Genomic DNA, 21,183 nt, shown 5'->3' on the forward strand with positions numbered 1-21,183 from the left:
CACCATCCCTGCCATGAACCTTTTGCTGTCTAGGTCTTGTGGAAAGAGCAGGAGTTAATAGTCTGAATTGCCTTTTCTGCCCAACACTGGTAGTTTCCTACTTGAAATCAGTTGCATCGGTACCATTAAGCTTCACTGCTCTCTGTGGGAAGGGATTCTTGTGTTTACTGTGCTTTATGTATCATCTCATTTAAACACCATTTAAAATGCTGTCTGTCAGAGGGCTGTGGTGCAGTTATAAAACAGATGTGCAGAACATCACTGGCAGTGGGAAAAAACCCAACAGGTGACTGTAACTATTCCTCTGATCTGTCAAACCTCTTTTTTCCCTTCAAGTGAGCAAAATTAGACCCCTTTTATGGTTCTAAACTACCTGAGGGCTAAACGAAGCATGTATCCAGACTGGCTCGTTCACTCGCCATCTTTCAGGCTTTCCTCACCCAAGATGTTGTATCTTTCATGCTTCCTGATCTCTGTGCTACCAGGATTCATCTCCTCTTAAACTTGCTGCCATGTGGCCCTGCCCCAGGGATAGGGACTGCTGGTGCATGCACAACCCAGCTGGATGGTGATGGAGAGAGCTGTCTTTTCTCCCTTGCACTCTCCTCTCTCCATCAGAGATGTGCAAAGGGTGCAGAGACAGGTCATACCAAAGGGGTGAAGACCAGCAGAGAAAAACGTAGCTGCTGCTTGCTGGCTGAGGATTGGTGCAAGGAGCCCAGATGGGGAGGGTGAGCTGGTGCTGGGGAGAGGGGAGTGGGGGTCTGCAAGCCTTGCCGGGACAGCCGGTCCTTATGTCATGGGGTGTTGTGTTTCTCCCCTTGCAGATGTCGTGGCACCCACAGTACCGCAGCTCCAAGTTCCGCCACGTGTACGGCAAAGCTGCCAGCAAGGAGAAGTGCTATGACTGCGTGCCCATCACCCGCAACGTCCACGACAACCACTTCTGTGCTGTGAACCCCCACTTCATTGCGGTGGTGACCGAGTGCGCAGGTGGCGGGGCCTTCCTCGTCATTCCCATCCACCAGGTGAGCTCTGCTGAGGCGAGCTGGCTTTTGTGAGTGTGTCGAGGGGCTGGAGGAGAGCTGGGCTTTCCAGGGAGCTAGATCGCACAGAGGATATTCTGTTAATGCTGTTGCCCAAATTGCAAAATGATGGAAGGGGCTGCAGATGCCCTGGCAGGTGATTCCTGGGATGTGTGTACTTATATGTCTTACATTGCTGCTTGGAGTTTTTTAACACCTTTCTTCATTTCATATCTCATTTGCCTTTCTTGTATAATCAGCAGGAACTGTGCTGTTCAGATGTTTGTCTCCTAGGAGAAATTGCAAATAAAAAAGCAATTATTAGATACAGAGGGCAAAAGCACCTTTCAGTTGAAAGGTGCTTTAGTGGCATGGCTTCAGCTGCGACCAAAGGAGAATATGGTATGTTTTGCTCTACATTCTCCTTTGTGAAAGAATGGAGGCACAGTTATCAAGCAATGAAGCCCTTAAGCTTCAAGCACTGATGCTGGAAAAACTTCCCTTTCAGAAACAAATCCCGTGTTTATGGGTTTTGATGACTTAGGGATCTGATGAGAGGGAGAAGCTGTCTGATGTTTATTGCTTCAGAAAAATTAGGCATGTGCTAATGTGGATTAATTTCAACATGAGATTATGAGCTCTCTGGAATAAGGGCAGAACAGATGAAAGACAAAAGTTCAGCCTTTAATTAAGAGTTAATTGATGGTGTTATTGCAATGCCACTTTTTCAATATATATTTGCTAAGGATGAAAGTGAACTGGCTATGCTTGAAGAACCCAGCACAGTTCCCGGCCCTTCTAGACTTTGTTTATTCAGCTCCTTCACCGCTGGTGCTGTTCAGAGATGGTCCTTCTAAAATTAAGCACTACCCTGTTTTTCTTGACTGAGTCACTTCTCCCCCCTTGACCATGATCTGTTGAGGCTGAAGAACTTGTCTTTGTCACGGAGCTGCATCTATAAGCAGGCAGCTGGTGACTGTAGGAAGTGGGTTGGGACCTAGCTCTCAAAGTGCTGGCAAAACGAGCTGAAGGTGCTTGCACTGCTTACTATTAATTCTTCTGTCTTCTCACTTCTTCTCAACTTGGCTAGTCTTTAGTAGCAATTCTTCCATTCTTAACACCTGCTCAGATACTCCACCCACATCTGAAATACTGCTTGCAGAAGTCAAAGGCATGGTAGAACTAGAAGATATAGAAAAGGTTAATTAAAGTACATCAATGAAAATGTGAAATTGCTTTCATGTGAGGAAAGACTTTGTGGGTTAGGCTTCAATCAGCCTGGGAAAAAAAGACAAATGAGCAAGATACATAAAACTGTGAAGTGGGTGGGGAAGAAGTGCAAGGAGCATTCTTCTTGGTTTGTGTGGTGAAGGGGATCCTGGAGACCAGGGAGCAGACAGCTAGCAGCAGATGTGAATGCTTCTGCAGTTTAGATGTTGAGCTCACTGCTCTGGATGCTGATGAGCCCAGAAGAGTTAAGGTGTTCAAAACAGGATGGAGTTATGGAGAAGAGCTGGTTTACGAACTGTATTTGTTCAGAGGCAGGTCCCCTAGTTCAGGAAGTCCATTGAGGGTTGACCTTTGGTGATGGATCAGGGAAAGGATCTGTATGTGCTGCACTTCGTACAGCCATTCTCTGAATACCTGTTCTTGACCCATGCTGGGGGGGAAAAGTGGCCTCAGCCACCCACAGAAAGGGGTTCCCTGAGTCTGAGGGCTGCGATATCAGCTACTTTTTTTCATGATACACTTCCAAACTGGTGCCACCTGGTGAAAAGTGTCAGCTTTCGACTTGTGCTCCTGGTGGTGGTGTTTGTGGCTGCCACCTCCTCCTGTGGTGGTGACCCATAGCAGACAGAGTACTGGAGTCTTGGCTTGTGCCCCTGGCTGCCAGGGCACTGAAGGCAGCCCAGTCTGGAGACGTGTACCTAGGACAGTATTGCCCTCTCGTGATGGACAGCTGATCTGTGTTTACTTTTGACTGGATTCACAGGGGGCAGCCACATCCCAAGCATGCCACAGTGTGGAGGAAAAGCCCGAGCCAGGACATCATGTTTAGCCAAAGTGGGAGATGGTAGCTGGGACCGAGAGGGCTGCACTTTCCAGGGAGGATGAACAACCTGCTTGGGGAGCTGCTCTTGTCCCTCCAATGCTTTTTTGAGTTCATTCTGTGTGTGCTACTGGAGGGGCTGCCTGCCTCAGGATGTGCTTGAATGCAGGCTCAATGTCACTCTATTTAACTGTGCCTCCTTGTTTGTTGTGCTTCTCTCCTGATGAGTCATGGACATGAAGCTCTCTCATCTGTCCTTCAATAAATGCTGCTTCTTTCCTTCTGTATCATTCTTCCTCTCTGAGAGCCTGGGGGTGAGGTAGGATTGGGAGCAGCAAGGGTTATGTAGGGAAAGAGCTCTTTGCCATAGATACCCTCCTTTCAGCAGGCCTTTGCATTCAACCTGAAGAGGAATTAGTTGAATATTTGCCACCACTTGGAGAATGGTATTCTGTTGCAGGGAGTGTCAGTTAGGTCCTCATGAAGATGTGCCATTGGGTGGAACGGCAGCACATCTCATCAGATGGGAAGTGGCTTTGGCCACAGGGGCTGCCTGGTGCCCAGAACAGACTGAATGCCTTTGTAAATCTGCAGGTCCGAAGAGAGACGGGCTCAGTGCCTGTAACTGGGAGATGAGCTGCTTTCGCACAGTGTGGCCTGGATGTAGATTTGTGTCTGACACAGATGTGTTGGGGAAGTGCACGCAGTGCATGCCAAGGAAGGATCTTGACTCAGAGGGCAATTTTGTGGCCTGCCTTTGAAAGACAAAGGCTGGGCTTTTTCCTTCTCCGATGACCAGACTTGGTTGAGACTGCATCTGTCTCTGCAGCATAAAGCAAAGGGAGAGCAAAATGAGAACAAAGTCCCAAGATGCAGGGGCATATTTGTGCCCAAGTCTTTGCAGTGTCCAGTCTTTCAGTGTGTCAGCACCAGGTGTGAAAGGGAGGACATCTGTGGTTGTGTAGACCTCCGAGACACAAACCCTCCTCCCTTCTCTCTGGGGCAAGAACTATGAAATAAAACCTGTGATGACTCCTCAGGCCTTACCTAACTGACGCCATGTGTGAGTGCTGTGCCGTGATGTGATGACAAGGTGTGTTGGTGCCCTTTGGAGAACACTTGAGAAGTGGGGCTGACGCATCTCATGGTAATCTATCCTGTACAAATCTGCTTGGAGAGTTTTAACAGCTGTCCCACAAGAAGTGGTTTTCATCAAGGAACTCAGAGTTTAGCTACTTTTCAAAAACACTGTGAGTTTAGAAAAAGAGTGGTTGAAAAATTACTTATTTTCAAGCTCTGCAAATAACTGTGGAAGTCAGGTACCTCTGCATGAATGACAACACATCAAGTTACTGGAATAGTTTTTGATCTGTGGAATGAAATTTGCCCCGCACACGAGGAGCTTTACTTCCACATGCAGATATGCATCTGAGACCAACAGCCCTACCTGCCATATTTGTTTGTTGGCAGCCTGGGGGTTCACGTGTTGTGGGTCTTGCTTTGTCCCAGGGCTGCAGGGTTGCATTGGGGCAGGTGGGACTGGTGGCTGGGAGGGCAAGGGCTCCTTTTCCAGGGCCAATTAAGCCTGCTGGGGACATGGGGGTAGGAGAACCTTGCAGGATGGGGCAGGCAGAGCAGGCTCAGGGCAGCTTGGGAGTCTCCCAAATGGAGCAGGGAGCAGACAGGCAGCCAGCTCTGGGAGGGGACTGAGTTCCCATAGGGATCAGGGGATCTGTGTGAAGCTGGCTGCCCAGCCCATTGAGTTGCCAGCTTGAAACCAAGCCCTGAAGCCTGCAAAAGGACACCGTGGGTGGGGGAACGCTGCTTATTAAAGGGCTTTTATCTCTCTTCTGCTCTCCCAAGTCACTTTGTATTGTTGCTGTTATAAAAGGGAATTGTTTTAGACTGTAGTCTAAAAAAGCACAGTCTTTTACATTTCAAAGCCCTCTGGGTGTTCAATTTAAAGCAGGTTAGTCCCAGTCTATGTGACAAACTTTCCAGTGAAGCCAGAATAGTTACATATTGTGTCCTGTTCTGCATTCAAAACCGTACAAATTTTCAAGTCTGGGAAAATTACATCCTAGCCCCATGCAGGTTAGGGCCAGCACCGTTTCCCATCTGCTGTGCACTCTTAAGGCCCACCTCTGGAGAGGTGCGAGGAATACACCAACAGAAGTGTCTGCTTTCCAGGACAGCACGCATTTGCATTCATTTTGATTTACAATTCTTCCACGTGGGATAAAAGTAAGCAGGTAAGCATCACCAGCTTGCCACCGTCTCTCTCCTTAGGTGACTGACCTTTGCTCTTGGACAGATGTCTGGGATGCAAAGTGGTTCCTGGAGTTCCCCGTACTTTTCCTGCTCCTGACAGGGAGAAGAAAGTGCTGCTCCAATGTTAAATAAATTCGCCAGCACCCTTCCTAGCACATCATAAATATACCGACTTCACTGTAGCAGAGACTATGCCTACAGTATGGGTTTATCCTGATGCAACACAGCCCCCATGTGGCAGAAGGCCCTCAATAATCCTTAGTGCACTTTGTGCAGGATTTTTACCAGTGAAGATGCCGCCCAAACACAGCATTTTTTTTGAGAGTCCAGAATGCTGATTGAATCCAGTGAATGGCTGGATTTGAACACCATCAGTGAGAAACAGCAGGCTTGTTGAAAGAAAAAAAATCATTTGTAATTTGTGTCACAAATGTCTTTTTGCTTAAAAAATAAAATAAATGCTAGCTGATGAGGCTAAAAAATAAAAGCTAAAACATTTTTTTTTCTGCTTACAAGAAATGTCCTCTGAAAGAGATTCTGATTTTTTTCCCCCAAGATCTTTAAAAAATGTGGAAGATTCAACTTATTCCTAACTGTTTCCCCTCTAAGTTTTATTCTGGTGTCTGAACCAAATACTGTCTTCTAACTTCAGCAGTCTCGATTGCTGCATGTGTACAGATTTCTTGATAGCATTGTGTACTTAGGAAGGCCTGAGCACTTCTTTCTTTTCAGTGGTATCATCAAGACTTGCCTTGCAGGGACAGCAAAACCCCATTCTCAACAGATAGAGAGCACCGAGGGCATTTGGAGCATAACAAGCAGAAAGAGGTTTCTTGCTGGAGTTGGCTTGGATCTTTCTTGAAAATGTCCTGTAATTCTGTGGCTCACCTTAGGTTTGATGATACTTGTTTCTTCCAGACAGGCAAGCTCGACCCACATTATCCCAAAATATGTGGGCACAAAGGGAATGTTCTGGACATCAAGTGGAACCCATTCAATGACTTTGTAATAGCTTCATGTTCAGAAGATGCCACAGTAAGTTTACCACCTTGTATTCTGCATTATTACCTGGCTAATGTGCTTTTTGGGGAAAGAAATAAAAAAGAAACCACAAGGCCCATCGACAATATGTGAAAACATATATATACTTATAAAAAAGTCAAGTAAGAGTAAGATTCCTGTCTTTGTCTTGAGGTCAGACCTGTGTGATCCCTTCCAGATCATGTACCAAAATCAGTGTGAGGAGGAAGATCTGTTTTGTGGGGGCTTGCATCTTTTTGGTTGTGTTTGCATGAGAAAAACAGAATATGAATTTAAAATAGAATGACTATTCAAGTTTAATCGCTGTGAAACTCCTCCTTTACTTCAGATTAAAGGCTTCAACACAACATAATCTGGAACAGCTATTTCAGATTAATTCCCTGCAGAGCAAGTTCGAGCTTGCTCCTGCAAGCAGTTACGCTGTAAAGTCATGCTAGATCAGTTATGGGGTAGCTGAGGAATCTGCGTCATGCTATTCTGCAAAAGGCAAAAATGAAATGAGCATTTTCCTGCTGAAACCACAGAAAGACTCCAGAGATGCAAAGGTTCATGCTAATGCAAACCTATAAAAAGATACTGAATACATCACATCAGGTTTAAGTTTTAGACAATAAGTGGTTTGGCTGAAGTTAGTATAATTAAGATGTAGTCACATATTTTACTTCAGTGAAGGTGCAGACTAGTTATTAGGAATTGAAAGATTCAGTTCATGTTTGTAAGGGACAGTTTAGCCCATGTCTACCCACTGAAAGGTTGCTTTCCATGTCCTGTCAAAAGTGTGATGGTGGCTTCTGTGATAAGACATCTGACTAACTACTGTGCTTTTTTCCAGAGATCCCACATGTGTTTTCTCCCATTGGGTATATTCACCCTCTGCCACACAGCATCAGGGGGGTTTCCTTTTTCATTTGCTCCAGCCCTGGCTTGGCACACATCCATTTCAGCTCTGCCCAAAATCACTCTTGAATTGGAAATCTAGGCTCTTTGAATTGTCCATCCCATTTAGTGACTTGCCTTTGCTTCTTTGGATATTCGTGTCTTTTTTTGAAGTCTTCTTTCAATTTCTGGGCTGCCTATGAGAGTCTTATTTTATCTTCCAACCTGTATGCCAGGCTTTCATGCTGTCTCAGAAAGGACTTGTGGCAGGAAGGCACCACCATGATCTCTCTTTTGAGTCTCAGATGAGGAATAAGCACAAATTTCAAAGCTTCCTGCTGTGGTTACAGAATCACAGAACCATTTGTCTTGAAAGGGAGCTTAGGTGGTCTCTATACCCACCTCCTGTGCAGGTCTGTCTCCAAGGATGGAGATTTCACCACCTCTCTGGGCAACCTGTTCCTGTTCTTCACTGCTCCCATGGCAAAATTTTTTCCTTATATGCAATCAGAACCTCCCCAGTGTAGTTAGTGATGCCTGGCTCTATTTTCTCAGTAATCTTGTAAGCATTGAAGGCTTCTATCAGTTCGCCCTGAAGCTGCCTCTTCTCCAGGCTGATCAAAGGCATCTCCTCCAGCTTCTCCTCACAGGACAAGTGCTGCAGCCTCCTGAGCATCCTGGTGGCCTCCACTGGACTCACTTAAGTTTATCACCATCTTTCTTGCACTGGGAGGTGCAAAACTGGATGCAGTATTCTAGCTGTTGTTTAATGACTGCTGAGTAAAGGAGAAAATCACTTCCCTTGATCTAGTGGCTATCTTCCTGTTGTTCCAGACCAGGATATTGCTAGTTTTCATCCCTGCCAGGGCATGCTGCTGGGTCATATTTATTCTATTGTCCACCAGGACCCCGGGGTCTATGCAGAAGGGCTGCTCTCTGTCAGCTTTCTTTTCCAGTTTCCTACTGCAGCTTGGCATGGGATCATTCTCCAGGCTAAAGAATGGAAACACTGAGCTTGCCACTGGTCTCAGCACCAAAAGTTCTAAGAACTCTTGCTGTTTGTGACTGTACTCTCTTTTTTGGTACTACCTTCCCATCATCATCCTGGCATCAGGAAATGGGATCTCAGGGGTCCCCTGCACAATGACACAGTGTAGGAACACCTCTTCCCTCCCCAGTAAGTAGTGAAGACAGCAGACTGTGTTTCTTAGTGTGACTGTCTTTCCTGGTATCTGGTAGCTAGACTTGTGGAGGTCACTTAGACCAAGCCCTGCTCAAAGTAGGCCAGTTGAATCAGGTTACTCCAAGCCTTCTCCAGATGAGTTGGGAAAATCTCCAAGGCTACAGATCCCATGGCTTCACTGGCCCCTTCTTCCAGGGGTTGAATACTCTTCTAGGGAAAATAGGGCTCCTCTGATCTCCAGGGAGTGCCCGTATTGCCATTTGTGTCCATTGCCTTTGGTGCTCTCCTTATGCACCTCCAAACAGCCTGGCTCATTGTTCTCTGCGCCTTCCTGCAATATAGTTGAAGGGCAGCCAGAAGAGCTCACCTTTGCCTTCTTGCTCCTGGACTGAACAAATTGTTTTCTTTCTAGCTTTCCTCAGATTTGCTGTGCTTCCGCCCCCTCCTCATCTCAGTGGCTGCTGTTGGACTCACTCCATGGGGTCAACATCTGTCTTTCTTACTTGTCCTGGCCTGTACTGGAGAGCTCGGATTGGACATGCTGCTGGGACATCTCCACAGCAACACTTTCTCTGTCCTGACAGAAGTCTGAGAAAGTTTTTGGGGTGCCAGAAGTGTCCACAACTTCCACTGGGTTGGACATTAGAGACAAAGCCTTCCTTGCAGTATTTTGTTAAAGGCCTGGTGCTCTCTGCCATTTCTGAGCATTAGCATAAGCCACTGTTCTGGCTTGTGTGCAAGGATGCATCTGATTGCTCTTACTGGCTGGGTCTCCCTGGAATATTTGAGAAAGACAACAAGCTTTTGTGAAGATGGTGGAAATTTCCCATCACCCACATTCCTCAGAGGTTTCTTGGCCATTAACCAGCCTTTCTGGAGCTTGCCTTGGTGGTACTACAGCTCTTTTGTGGCATGTAGCTGAAGCATGTAGAGTGGTACTTCTGGGCACGGGAGGGGATGGATAGTCTCTGTGAACACCCAGGGCCCTTTCCAGTTCCTGCTGCTGCTCCGGGCAGGCTTAGGACTGAGGTCAATGCAGGTGGCCAGAGGCTGAGACTTTGAACAGTTTGGGGAGAGGGCTTATCCTCTTACCCATTCTGTTCCTTTTAGCAAATCATCAGGCACATATGAATTCAGCTTGCTGAAGATCTTCTCCCCTATGGTTAGAGGGGCAGCTCTGTGCCTTTTACTTTGCTTTGGTTTTCTTCAAGATGTGGTAGGGTAGACAGCTCATGGATTGTTCCTGCTTGGCCTGGCAGGTCTGACTCCAAGACCTGCGTCTTCTGCACACTAAGCACTGGCAATTTCTGCCATTTAATGCATCCTGAGATTCCAGCCAGGGGCTTTTCCCTGCTTTTGCCACCAACTATTTCATAGCACAGGGAGTGAATGGTTCACTCTAGGCAGTTGTTCTCAGCATGAACACAACCTATTTTTCCCTTTCCTGCTCTCTCAGCCCCATTCCTTTAGTGATATCTGTTGAAGCTGTAGAGTGTGATGCTTTCTCTTACCGCTGTAGTTCATCTGGAGGCTACTGGACCACACAGTCTTTAGGTTTCTGATAGGCTTGATTCCTCAGTGGGATAAACACTGTTGAGAAGGGTGCTCATGATCTTTCCCAGCAGGCCCCAGAATTTGTGCCTCTCCATCTTTGGCTTAGAAAGGTGTGATCCTCATGAGCCAAACAGTGGGAGACTTGGGCAGATGTGACTAATTTCCACAAACTATCTGCTTCAAAGAGCATTTCCCTTTTGCCTCAGGCTAAGTCCTAGAGAAATTATGACAAACATAGTAATTTTCATTGAGCCAAAGAGTTAATTATCTGTTAGCATCCTAAATACTTGTGCTTCTAGGGTTAGTGTGAGAAAGACTCATTCATTTTACCTGCATAGGTCCAGCCCCTTTTGCAGGTTTCCTCTATTGTCTTCTTCCACCCCAGGAGGAGAGAGGATTTTTGTCTTCATGCAGCATCCTTCTAGAAGAACCCAGCGCTGCAGGTAGACCTGTTATGAGACAGCACACTCCCAGTATTGAGTGACTTCAGTACGGTGCTGCCCAGTCTCTGCTCAGGGCATCTGCCGTGTGGCCACCTGGGTGGGCTTCTGTGTACTTTGGCAAATGGGCTGTGTCATCTGCAAAGCATTCAGGACTGGTGCAGTTTTCTGTGGGACAAACAGTACTATAGCTGCCATCTGACCGGGGGAGTTCTCAGTTCTTTTACCAGGTAGCACTGAGTAGATGACTACTTGGATCAGTCACTGCTGTAACATCTTCTGGGACTCTTTGCTGAAGTTCATTTCAATTTGCTTGTTCCTACTCAAAGTTTGTTAGGACGCAAGGTTTACAAGATCTGTGGTTTACTTCTTCCCCTTGGGAATAACTTTTTGTAATTGTGCTGACAGCTTGGCCAGGTGTAGGGGTTGGATTGTCAAGTTAAAACAAACTAGTAGAACTGCTGGCTAAAGGTAGAGGGTAAAGAGGAGTCTTCAGACCCACAGAAAAGTAAAGATACTAATTTAAAGCACTAGCATTCAATAAAGCCAGGAGCATTCCTATTCACTACCAAGGGGATAATAATACCAAGGGAATAATAGTTATTGGTAAATTCCAAATTAGCTCCTTACCCAGGAATCTCACAAAGACCCATCCTGTGCCATTCAGGTTAAAATCTGGGACATCCCCAAGCACTTGCTAACAAGAAACATTACCAGTCCGAAGAAGGAGCTTCTTGGGCACGTTCGAAGAGTGGGCCTCATTGAATGGCATCCCACTGCTAATAACATCCTCTTCAGCTCTGGCTATGACTACAAGGTGGGTCCGTTCTCTGTGGAGCTCCCCTCCTGGGATACCCTGTTTGGCAAGGTGTTTTGCAATTTGTTTTAACTTCAAGCTCTAAGGTAATACTGAAGAGTTCAGAAGCCTTCTTCAAGGGGGAAATGCCATGGTAACCCCAAAGGCAAAAGGACATTGCTACAAGTTCAAAAGGACTTGCTAATTTACCAGTCTTCTGATGAGCTTCAGTCTACTCTGCCCTTCTCCTTTACTGGATTGGATACAATATGCAATGCCATGCACTTTTGTTTGGCTTCATCTTGTGCTAGTGCAAATATCTGCACTGATGCTGGCCATTCTTATGTGTAAAATGTGGTTGCAAAGGAAATTAGAATACTGGACATTCTGAGCAGACACTGTGTCCCTGATATATTGCTGTAAGTACCAGGAATTATTCTAAATGCTGGAGAGCAACCACACCACTTATGATGGTAAGACCTGTACATGTAGAGAAGAGAGGAAGAAGTGAATAGGGTGCATAAAGTCCCCAGTTGGTCAGGCAGCAAAGGGCTGATTTTTTTGTTCTTTTGCTCCAGATAATGGTCTGGAACCTTGACACCAAGGAGGCTGTCATCTCGAACCCGGTGAAGATCCTTGATGCTCACAAAGATGTGGTCCTCTCCATGTCATTCAACACAGATGGCAGTCTCCTTGCCACAGCCTGCAGGGACAGAAAGATACGTCTGATAGACCCTCGTTCAGGAACAGTCCTACAAGTAGGTTGGGTTCAGAAGTTTGTGGTCCAGCTGATCTCACCCCTTGGAGTGTTTCCTCTTCTGTGTAGATTCATTGCCATTAAAGAAGATGTATCTGTGCCCTACATTGCCCAAGGCACCAGATGGTGCTATTGCCGTCTACTTTTCATGGAACACTTGCTGTCATTGTTGAAAACAGGGTTTCCGCATCTTGCTACCATGCTCCTTGGTTGCTGAAACCCTTCTTGAAGTGCACTGTTTTCATAGCTACCTCCTGCAGTCCTCTGTGGGACACCTTGGGAGGGCTTGTAGAGATAAGGTGGACAGGTGGATCCAAGTATACAGTTGTCCCACTGCCAGGGTTGTTCCTGTTGCCTGTACTTTGTATCTGTCGGTAAGGTGAAGCTGACTGTGTTTCGTAGGTATTTACACAGACCTGTGTACACAGAAAGTCCTGCCTACAGCTAGTATGGGATTGCTCTCTTGCAAATATGTGAGTCGATAGTTAGAGAGATTGATTGGGCTTTTGGGAATGGTCCTGAAGAGTTTAGGCCACCTTTCTTGGATCCCCATGAAATCCTGCTCGCTGTAGTTCAGCCAGGTTGAATGGATCTTTCAGATGTGACTGAATCAGAGGTCTCATGTAACGTGAAATGTGGCTATGCAACAGGTGCTGTCTCTTACTCACACAGTGTCCTTTCTCTTCCTATAGGAAGCCAGCTACAAGTCTCACAGAGTCAATAAAGTCTTGTTCCTTGGAAACATGAAAAAGCTGTTCTCTACTGGAACGTCTCGGTGGAATAATAGGCAAATTGCATTATGGGATCAAGTGAGTTGTACCAGAATCTTAACCATACCAGCTTCAATTTTCCCTGTTTTGCTGTCACTTTAACTTTTCCACCTGCCAAATACCCAAGAATTGGTTTATAACAGCAATTCAGAAGTGATCTGTCAAATTATTAATGGGCGATAGGTCTCACTGCTATGACACTGTTAACTGAGTCTGAGTTTCTGAAGAAGCTCTCAAAGCTTTCAGCATCAAAATCCACCAGAACAAAGAGAATGCTGTGCCCACTACAGGAAGAAATCATTCGAAGGACCTTTGGGTGGCCACTGTAGCTCTGACTTAAAAGCAGCTCTTACTGGTCTTACTGGCAATTGGTTACTGGTACTGGGAAGAGAAATGAGCTCTAGACACAGCCTACTCAGGTGAAGCCCTCAATGGAGAAAAAGATGTGGGGTGTTTCTGATTTCTGATGATTCCTGACAGTAGAGTATTGAGGTAGCACTTACTGATCACTTCCAAGACGTGATCTCCTATCGTGACAGCTGCTAGCCTTATGAAACCCTGCTGTCCTCTACCCTTCTCATATGCAGTGAGATGCTTTCCCTTTGTCAGCATCTCACTTTGTCCCTCCACGTCAACCACCTTGCAGCACAATCTTTTGCCTCTTTGTTGTGCTGTCACCCTTTGTACCAGACAAAGCTGGTAGACCAGGTCTATGATTTGCCATTTGGCTATGTTTGGACACGGCTTCTTTGCGTATGTGAGAGGCAAAGCACTGTGCCGCTGTCTGAAGGCTTTCCACAAAGCTGAGCAGTGCTCTGACACACCATGGGTCTCACATCAGGGTTTCACTGCCTTCAGAGCTGCTGGAGGAGCTGGCCACACTTAGTTTGAGAACACAGTGGGAAGGCCTGTGAGGCCAGATATGTGCAGCCTCCTTAGGGACAGGCATTGGCACAGGACCTGCCCAGCAGGCATCTTTCTGAGGTCCACATCCACCCATGTCATCACCACATCTAAACAGAAGCTCTGGCTTTCTGGAGCCTGCAGCTGGGCAGTGCTGCAGGAGAAAGTATGTATTAACCCTATGCAAAATGTATATTTATGTGACAATAGCCACAATGGCAGCCATGGGAGACCATACTCTGCCCCATTGATCCTACCGACATTGCTCCCTTCAGCAATGCAGGGATGGCTTTGTATAAGACATGCCAGCCTTGTGTATGGAGTGGTGTGCTCCTACATGGCTTACCTGCAAAAGCCTGGTGGCAGCTTTTGCCCTTGCAGTGTGCACCTTCCCACTGTGCAGTGTGGAGACTGCTTGGCTGATGTAGACTGTTCTTGTGGTGGGTGGTGCAGTATTGTGGAGGTAATGCCTTGACTAGAGGTAGTGAAGGAACATGAGTAATTCAGTGTGTGATGCAGACATGTTGCGAAGGCCCCTCCATCTCCCTAAGTCTTGTGGCCCATATAGAGGCAGGCAGTGTTTCTTATCATATCTACACCTGAAATGTCATCAGGTGCCTGAGATGTTCTAGTGGTAGGAACTGATGTCCTGAGGTGCTGCACTCAGTCAAGAGCCAGGGACAGAGCACCCATTTCCCACCCATAGAGCTTTGAAGAAGTCTGTGCATGGCCCTCTGCTCAAGGCAGCTGGCCATTGCCTAGGATCATTATAGAGCTGTGCTTACATGCCGCTGCCAGGTGGGGTTCAGGTAAGGTGTCCTTGACTTGCGGTGACTGACAGGCGATTGCAGCTATCTGTTTTTCCTGTGTCCTGCCCAGAATGACCTTTCTGTGCCTTTACTGGAGGAGGATCTGGATGGCTCCTCGGGACTCCTGTTTCCCTTCTACGACTCAGACACACACATGCTTTATGTGGTGGGAAAGGTAAGTGCTTTCCCTGTCAGCAAATGCTGGCCTGTCTGATTCTTCTCTCAAATGTGTTACATCAGGCTGAAGTCAAAGATGCTTCTGAAGCACGTTAACCTAAGGATATGGGCTGATGGGATGGGGCCTGAGGGTGCTGCAGCATCAGGCTACGTTTGCCACTGCAGACGTACCACGTTTACTGTGGGGAGGTTACTGCACAGCCCTAACCTTCCCACGTTAGAATTTTGGGGTGAATATTTGGTTCATTCTTGACCGTGCATGGCTTCTGGGGCCAGGCATTCTTCTCAGACCCTCATGTTGAACAGCAGAGCCTGGCTTATGTTCATTTTCTTTCCCTTTAGGGTGATGGAAATATACGGTACTATGAGATAAGCCCTGAGAAACCATACCTGAACTACTTGATGGAATATCGTTCTCCTTTACCACAGAAGGGAATTGGTGAGTGGCAGCATAGGTCTAACATTACAAGAGGATGGTAGCTTCTTTGTTTTAGAGGCTGTCAGAGTCCAGGACTATCCAAAATATTTAGAAAAGAGAGTGGGTCAGATTCCAGTCTCTACCCAGGTTTACAGGTGCACAACAGTCAGCTTCACCCAGCTCACTTATATATCACAGGTGGTATTACAGGGTCACAGCTTGGAGGGGTCCCTTCTGACCAGCAAAGCGTGGGCCGGGCAGCTTTACCAGTCACTGCTGCATCCCCTCTCACATACCTGGTCAAGGTGGAAGGAAGGATAGTCTGGATTTAAAGGTGAAGGATGCTCCTTGCGCTTTGTGAATCTGCTCTAAGATTGTTGGCATTGAACTCTGTTGACATTGTTTCCACTCTGGGATTTCTCTGGTAATGGGTGCTCAGCATCGTAATGCCTTCGCTATTATCGCTTGCCTACCTTCTCCTGTACTGGCATTTCCCATTTAGAGATAGACCTGCTGTGATTAGGTCACCTCTCCTCCATTGGACACCCTTGCTTGTTAGCCTGTCTGCATACTACCCACTGTTTAACTCATTCAGGCTACAGAATTCGGCTTTCAGCCCTCAGACCCTATTCGTAGCCCTTTCTTGAACCTTCTCCAGTGTACCCTGTAAGCCATGTTCCTCTATAGACTGACATGTTTTTAGGACCATTTGCCACCCCTCCGTACTACCTGTGGACACTCCCATTCTTCCAGGACATTCGTACAGATATTTAGCAGCACTGGATTTTGTGCCTGCAGGTTTCCTTCAAAAAACTGTTATTGGAAAGGAATAAATGATTTAAAACTTAACTGGAAGATCTCTCTGTTATTCAGCTTTTATAATCCTTCCAATGATTTTATGTTGTCATAGTCTCTTTAAAAATCATTCCATGAAAAGGAAGTGTACAAGTGTGTTTAAAAGGCCTGAGTGAATCCAGTCTACTTCCCTAACCTGATCTGTTCTGCTGATCAAACATGCTGCTAAGGGTATTGCACAAAAGCTTCTTTCCCAATATTGCCAAAACAAAGTACCATGCAGAGGAGTGGAGTTTAGATTCACATTTAGATGAATGCATAATGTAAGGAGCAACAGTCCTTCACATAGAATCTACTGTTTAAGGAAGTCATTTGGTATTAGTAGAAAACAAAGCTTCTGTAGTACACCATGAAGCAAGGTCTACAAGGAGAAGCAATTTCTTTTGTTAAGGGAATTGACATGGTTGTAGGCTTTGCACTGTACAAGCTCGTGGGAGAGAAATCCACTGAGGTTACCAGGTACTTAGAGACCTTGTGTGGCTTAGCCAGTCCCTGAACCACAAATAGTGCTGTCTGACAGAGTAGATGTTCACACCCTTCTCATACTTCACTCTGCTTTGGGACAGTGTTGGGGGGGGATACTGGGCTGGAAGGGCTTTCAGCCTGACCCATATAGCTATTCTGGTGTTTAGGTGTCCTGAAATCCCTTCCTGGTGATCCTGATAGTCAAATCCTGTGGCATCACCTGCCAGTTCTGCTCAGTCCTGGTCACTCTATTTGCACCTCATGAGAATGAATAAGGAAGAGGAGGCTTAGCATGAAAACCACAAACTTGGTGTGTGACTCCATGCTCTGACAGAAAAAAATTATTTAGTCTTGTTATTTGTGCCACTGAGCCAGTTTTGGGTGCAGATTTCAGACCATGCTGCTGTGGAGCTGATGCTGTGACTCCTTTTGTCATTTGGTGACCCTTCTTCCATGGCAGATGACATTAACTTTCCTAGGGAGATTTATACCCCATTTGTTTCATGCTGTCCCACCAGGAATGATGCCAAAGAGAGGCCTTGAAGTGTCAGCTTGTGAGATTTTCCGTTTCTACAAACTGATCCCAACTAAAAGCCTGATTGAGCCCATCTCCATGATTGTGCCTCGACGGGTAAGTTAACCTCAGGTCATGTTCATGTCTGGGACAAATATCAGTGAAAGAGAGGGCAGTGCCTCCTCTCTGTGACTCTTGGGGACAAGAGGGAAGGTGGAACAAGGGATTTTCTCTCTCCTGGTCTGAGGGACAAAGTTGGTCAGTTTTTGCGGCACCCCGTCAACAAACCCCGGCTGGGTAACTCAAGAGTTAGGTCTCTGTGTAATGGCTAACTTTCTATGCCATGCTCACCGATCTGCTCTGCTTGGGTGCAACAAGGAGTCTCTCTGACTGTCAGATCAACTAGCTGGCTGTAAAATTCCTCAGTTGATGACATCTGTTTGACATAACGACAAAAGAGAGAGAGGGGTTGGGGATGATGTTGAGTGACGTGAAAATCTCCTTGTGGAATGAAGAAGAATCACCCTGGGGAAAAGGGAACGATGGGTTCCCACGTCTCTACCCAGTGCATGCAGGTATGTTACAGTTGTTCTGTAGCATGTAAGACATGACCCATTGCACTGAGAGTGACGTAGAAGTATGTCTCAGAGCTAGTGTGGCTAGAGAATGACTCAGGTCATGAATTTGTAGCTAGCCAAGGTAGCTCCCATGTGACCGTGTGCGCAAAGGTACATCATAAATGTCAGCACTGTGCCCTGTACTTCCAGCAACATTGGAAGGTATGAGTGCCTTGAATTCAAAGAGGCAGCAGAGCTAATGCTCGTTGCAACTACCAATCAGGCATGATCCTCCAACATTATCTCCTTGGCCAATTTCTGTCAGCTGATGATCAGCTGATGATTTGTGACTTGTGTCCATCCTTTGTATCCACTTCTTCATCCTCAGGAACACTGAGTTCATGAGAGTTGGGTTAGTCTGTGTCACAAACCTCCCCCAGTCCATTGTTCCTTGCTGGCAAGAATTAAAATAGGCCTTCAGATGCAATTCTTCTGAGTTGGGGTGAGGAGGAGAGAGGCTCAGGGCAGGTGAGAAGATTTTATGTTCATGTCGGTGAGCGGAGGAACACCTCTGTGCTGAGGTGGAAAAAACTTCTTCACCGCAATTCAATATGGTCCCTCTAAGCCAAAACCTCACTGACATAGTGACTCTGGACTTCTGTTTGCTTGCAGTCGGAGTCATACCAGGAAGACATCTACCCCTTGACCACAGGAGCCCAGCCAGCACTGACAGCACAAGAGTGGCTGAACGGAGTTAACAAAGGTCAGCACATGGGGAGCTCCCCAGCCCTTCAGCTCTCCAGGGCTTGGGTAAGCTGCCACTGGCTCTCTGGCCTGTTAACTGCCAGAGAAGGAGGAAAGGAGGAAAAGGAGAGACATAACAAATATGTCTGTAAGCTAAAATAATTTGGTGGCTAAAATATTCACTGCTGTGAACTCTGGAAGCTGCTCCAGTCAAGTGGCTCCATGTTTATCCCTGCAGGCTGTTTGAATGAATCGCTTACAGCTGATTTCTGGGTGTGGTTTGTGAGTACTAACCAGTCACCTGCCTCCTTCCCTAGGGCCTCTCTTGGTATCCTTGAGACCAGGCTCTGGACCTGTGAATTCCTTACCACAGTTTCTTGAGCCAGAGCCACTCATGAAGACTACAGACCTGAACCAGCACCAGGGTTGGGGAGGAAGAATGCCACTGGACGACAGGCAGAAGCCAAGTGAGATCAAAGACAGCAGAAAACAGCTGAAAGTGGAGGAGAAATTGCCAAAAAATGAGCAAATGCGACTCTCCAATGGCTTTGACATATTTGAGTGTCCACCACCAAAAACTGAAAATGAGGTGTGAATGTCTGTGGTGAAGGGTTGGGGCTGTGGGGGAAAACCCAGAGGGCTGGCAAAAGGATGCCATTCACAAGGTGATAGAATCTGGGGAGGGTTTATTTTGCAGAGCTGGGCCAGTGAGAGCTCTTTGTTCTTTGTGAGGGCAGAAGCTCTGCATGCCCTGGCTGCCACACGGGAAGCAGAGATGTGGTCCAGCAGCACCCCAGCTGAGGGGGTCTAGAAAGAAGGGAGCAATCATTACTCCCGCTTTCTAGGCATTCTGGTAGCACAGGCCTGCCTGGTGGCAGGCTGGGGACAAGGAGGTCCTTGTGACCTCCAGGTTCTGGAGAAGAGAGGGAGGTTTATGCAGTGTAACCCCTCAGTGAAGCTATGAGAGCTTCACTGAGACAGCCTGGTGAGGCAGCAGGGCTGCCTTTGGAAGGAGTGGGTGTACTCTGCTCCCTTGGCCCATGGTGCATCCATGTAGTCTTAAGCGCCTAGCCATATTGTGGGCCCTGACAGGGGAAAGTGGCTGGCTCTGCCTGCCTCGACAGCTCACTGCGGGGGGACAGCTTGGCAGTGCAGTGCCATTGACGCTGGCTGCTAGTTGCAGCCTGCTCAAAGAGAAGTAAAAGGACTTGCCCAAGGTCAGAATAGGAGATGTGGCAGATCCAGGAGTTTAGACTCCAGATGCTCTCTGTGTCTAGGCTCTCTTTGAGTGATCAGTGGTATGAAGGTTATTTTTTCTGATCTTTTCCATTGAATTAAGCAGATGTAGCATTACTAAATGGTGCTGAGAAACACCCGCACTTGTAGCCCAGGCTAGTAGACAGCAGGAGCGCTGCTGATGTTTGGTCTGTTGGTTGAAGGCCTCCTCCTTGGATGCTGCTCTTCAGAAGTGATGTGACAGGACTGGTGGCATTTGACAGGTTAAGTCTGTATTTTCTTAGTGTAAAAGAAGTAAAATGTAACTTTTCTTACAGCTTTTGCAGATGTTTTACCGGCAACAGGAAGAAATCCGTAGACTACGTGAGCTGGTAAACCAGAGAGATGTCCAAATCAAACAGCTGGAGCTGGAGCTGAGAAACCTCTGCACGAACACAGGCAGTTACTGAGGGTGCTGGCCTGCAGCTCTTTGCGCCCCTGGCAACTGGAGCAGACTCCAGTTCCTGCGGATAACTCCTCCTAGAGTTTTTGCTGGGGGAAAAATTGATGCTTCAGGGAGCATGGACTTCCCTGGCTTGTGGTGGTCACATTTCCCTAATCATCACCAGTTATTGATGGACTTGCTATGCTTCTTCAGGCTCCCCTTGCTTGCCCACTCACTCATGTCAGAAGCTCATGCATTAATGCTAGTGAGAGACTTTGGAAAATCTTGCCCTTCTGGTCCTGGAGAAGCCACCTGTTAAGCTCTAGGAACAACCTGTTTTGCTACCCCTCCACATGACATGAGGATGGGAGACTGAAGGCAGCTGCCTGCTATCTTTTCCCACCCTGGGGTCTGGCAGTGCGGCTCCTGTGGCCGCTGTCCTCCTGCCCTGGGAGACCACCCTGCAGCTGAGCTTCAGAGGCACCTCTAGCTCCAAAGTGATCCTCATGCACCCCTCTCGCCTCACAGCTCGGCTTTGCAGCTGGGTGGCTAGCCAAAACTGTGGCTGCCCTGACCTGGTGTTGGGGATAGTCCCGCTCTTAGCGGGAGGCTGCACTGGGGCTGCCAAGGGCCAGCACTTTTGTGATAGGTAAAGGAGAGTTGGTGTTTGGAGGTCCTACTTTAAAGGGGCAGTGGTATGGGCTGGTTCTCACTAGAGAAGCTGCCGGTGCAGCAGAGGTCTCTGAGTCCTTTGAGTCAGTGGCCTTCTTTCCCTACTTCTGCCAAAGACCAGCTGCAGTCAGCTGGGTGCTGTGGTCCTGTGCTGCTCATCAGACAAATGAAGACAACATTTAAAGCTGCACAGTGTTGGCAGCAGTGGGTTTGCCAAGAGGGCTGAGGGGGGAATTGGACTCCCAGCCCACTGCAGACCTTTCAGCAATGGTGCTAGAAGTGTGGTTTCAGCCACAGGAGGATCACAGGACCATGGCGGGTCACAAACAGCCCTCCCCGGTTGCTGGAGTATTGCTTGTCCTTGTGCCCGCAGCTGCTGCTTCCTTAGCTCCCAGGTGCCAGCACCTTGTCCCATGCCTGCAGCCACCTCCAGCTGCAGGCTCCCTCTTCCCAGCTGTGTTGCCCAGCCCCCTGCATCCTTCAGGGCTGCCCAGTCTCCCCAAGCCCTGCAGCCACACTCATCTGTGCCCTTCAGCAGCAGCTCTCTGGCTCACTGCCTTCGACAGCTCTTTCCTTAGGGCAAGAGCAGCTGCAGGATGCAGGTCCCATCCTTGGTTTCAGGGCTGGCACCTGTGACCAGCTTTAT

At 47.4% G+C, this 21,183-nt stretch overlaps 1 protein-coding gene across 1 annotated transcript; it reads left to right on the plus strand.

The window, feature by feature from the left end:
- Nucleotides 1–794: 794 nt before the first annotated feature.
- Nucleotides 795–19,890, plus strand: CORO2A (coronin 2A; the record flags this gene model as incomplete). Its single annotated transcript, XM_082335631.1, has 11 exons — nucleotides 795–1,028; nucleotides 6,265–6,381; nucleotides 11,108–11,257; nucleotides 11,815–11,994; nucleotides 12,686–12,802; nucleotides 14,546–14,650; nucleotides 14,995–15,091; nucleotides 16,909–17,021; nucleotides 18,134–18,224; nucleotides 18,523–18,794; nucleotides 19,759–19,890. 11 exons carry the CDS (start codon nucleotides 795–797, stop codon nucleotides 19,888–19,890), a joined length of 1,608 nt encoding a protein of 535 aa, XP_082191757.1.
- Nucleotides 19,891–21,183: the final 1,293 nt, after the last annotated feature.

This window comes from Platalea leucorodia, assembly GCF_965183815.1.
Source record: "Platalea leucorodia genome assembly, chromosome: Z".
In the NCBI taxonomy this organism is placed as follows: Eukaryota; Metazoa; Chordata; class Aves; order Pelecaniformes; family Threskiornithidae; genus Platalea; species Platalea leucorodia.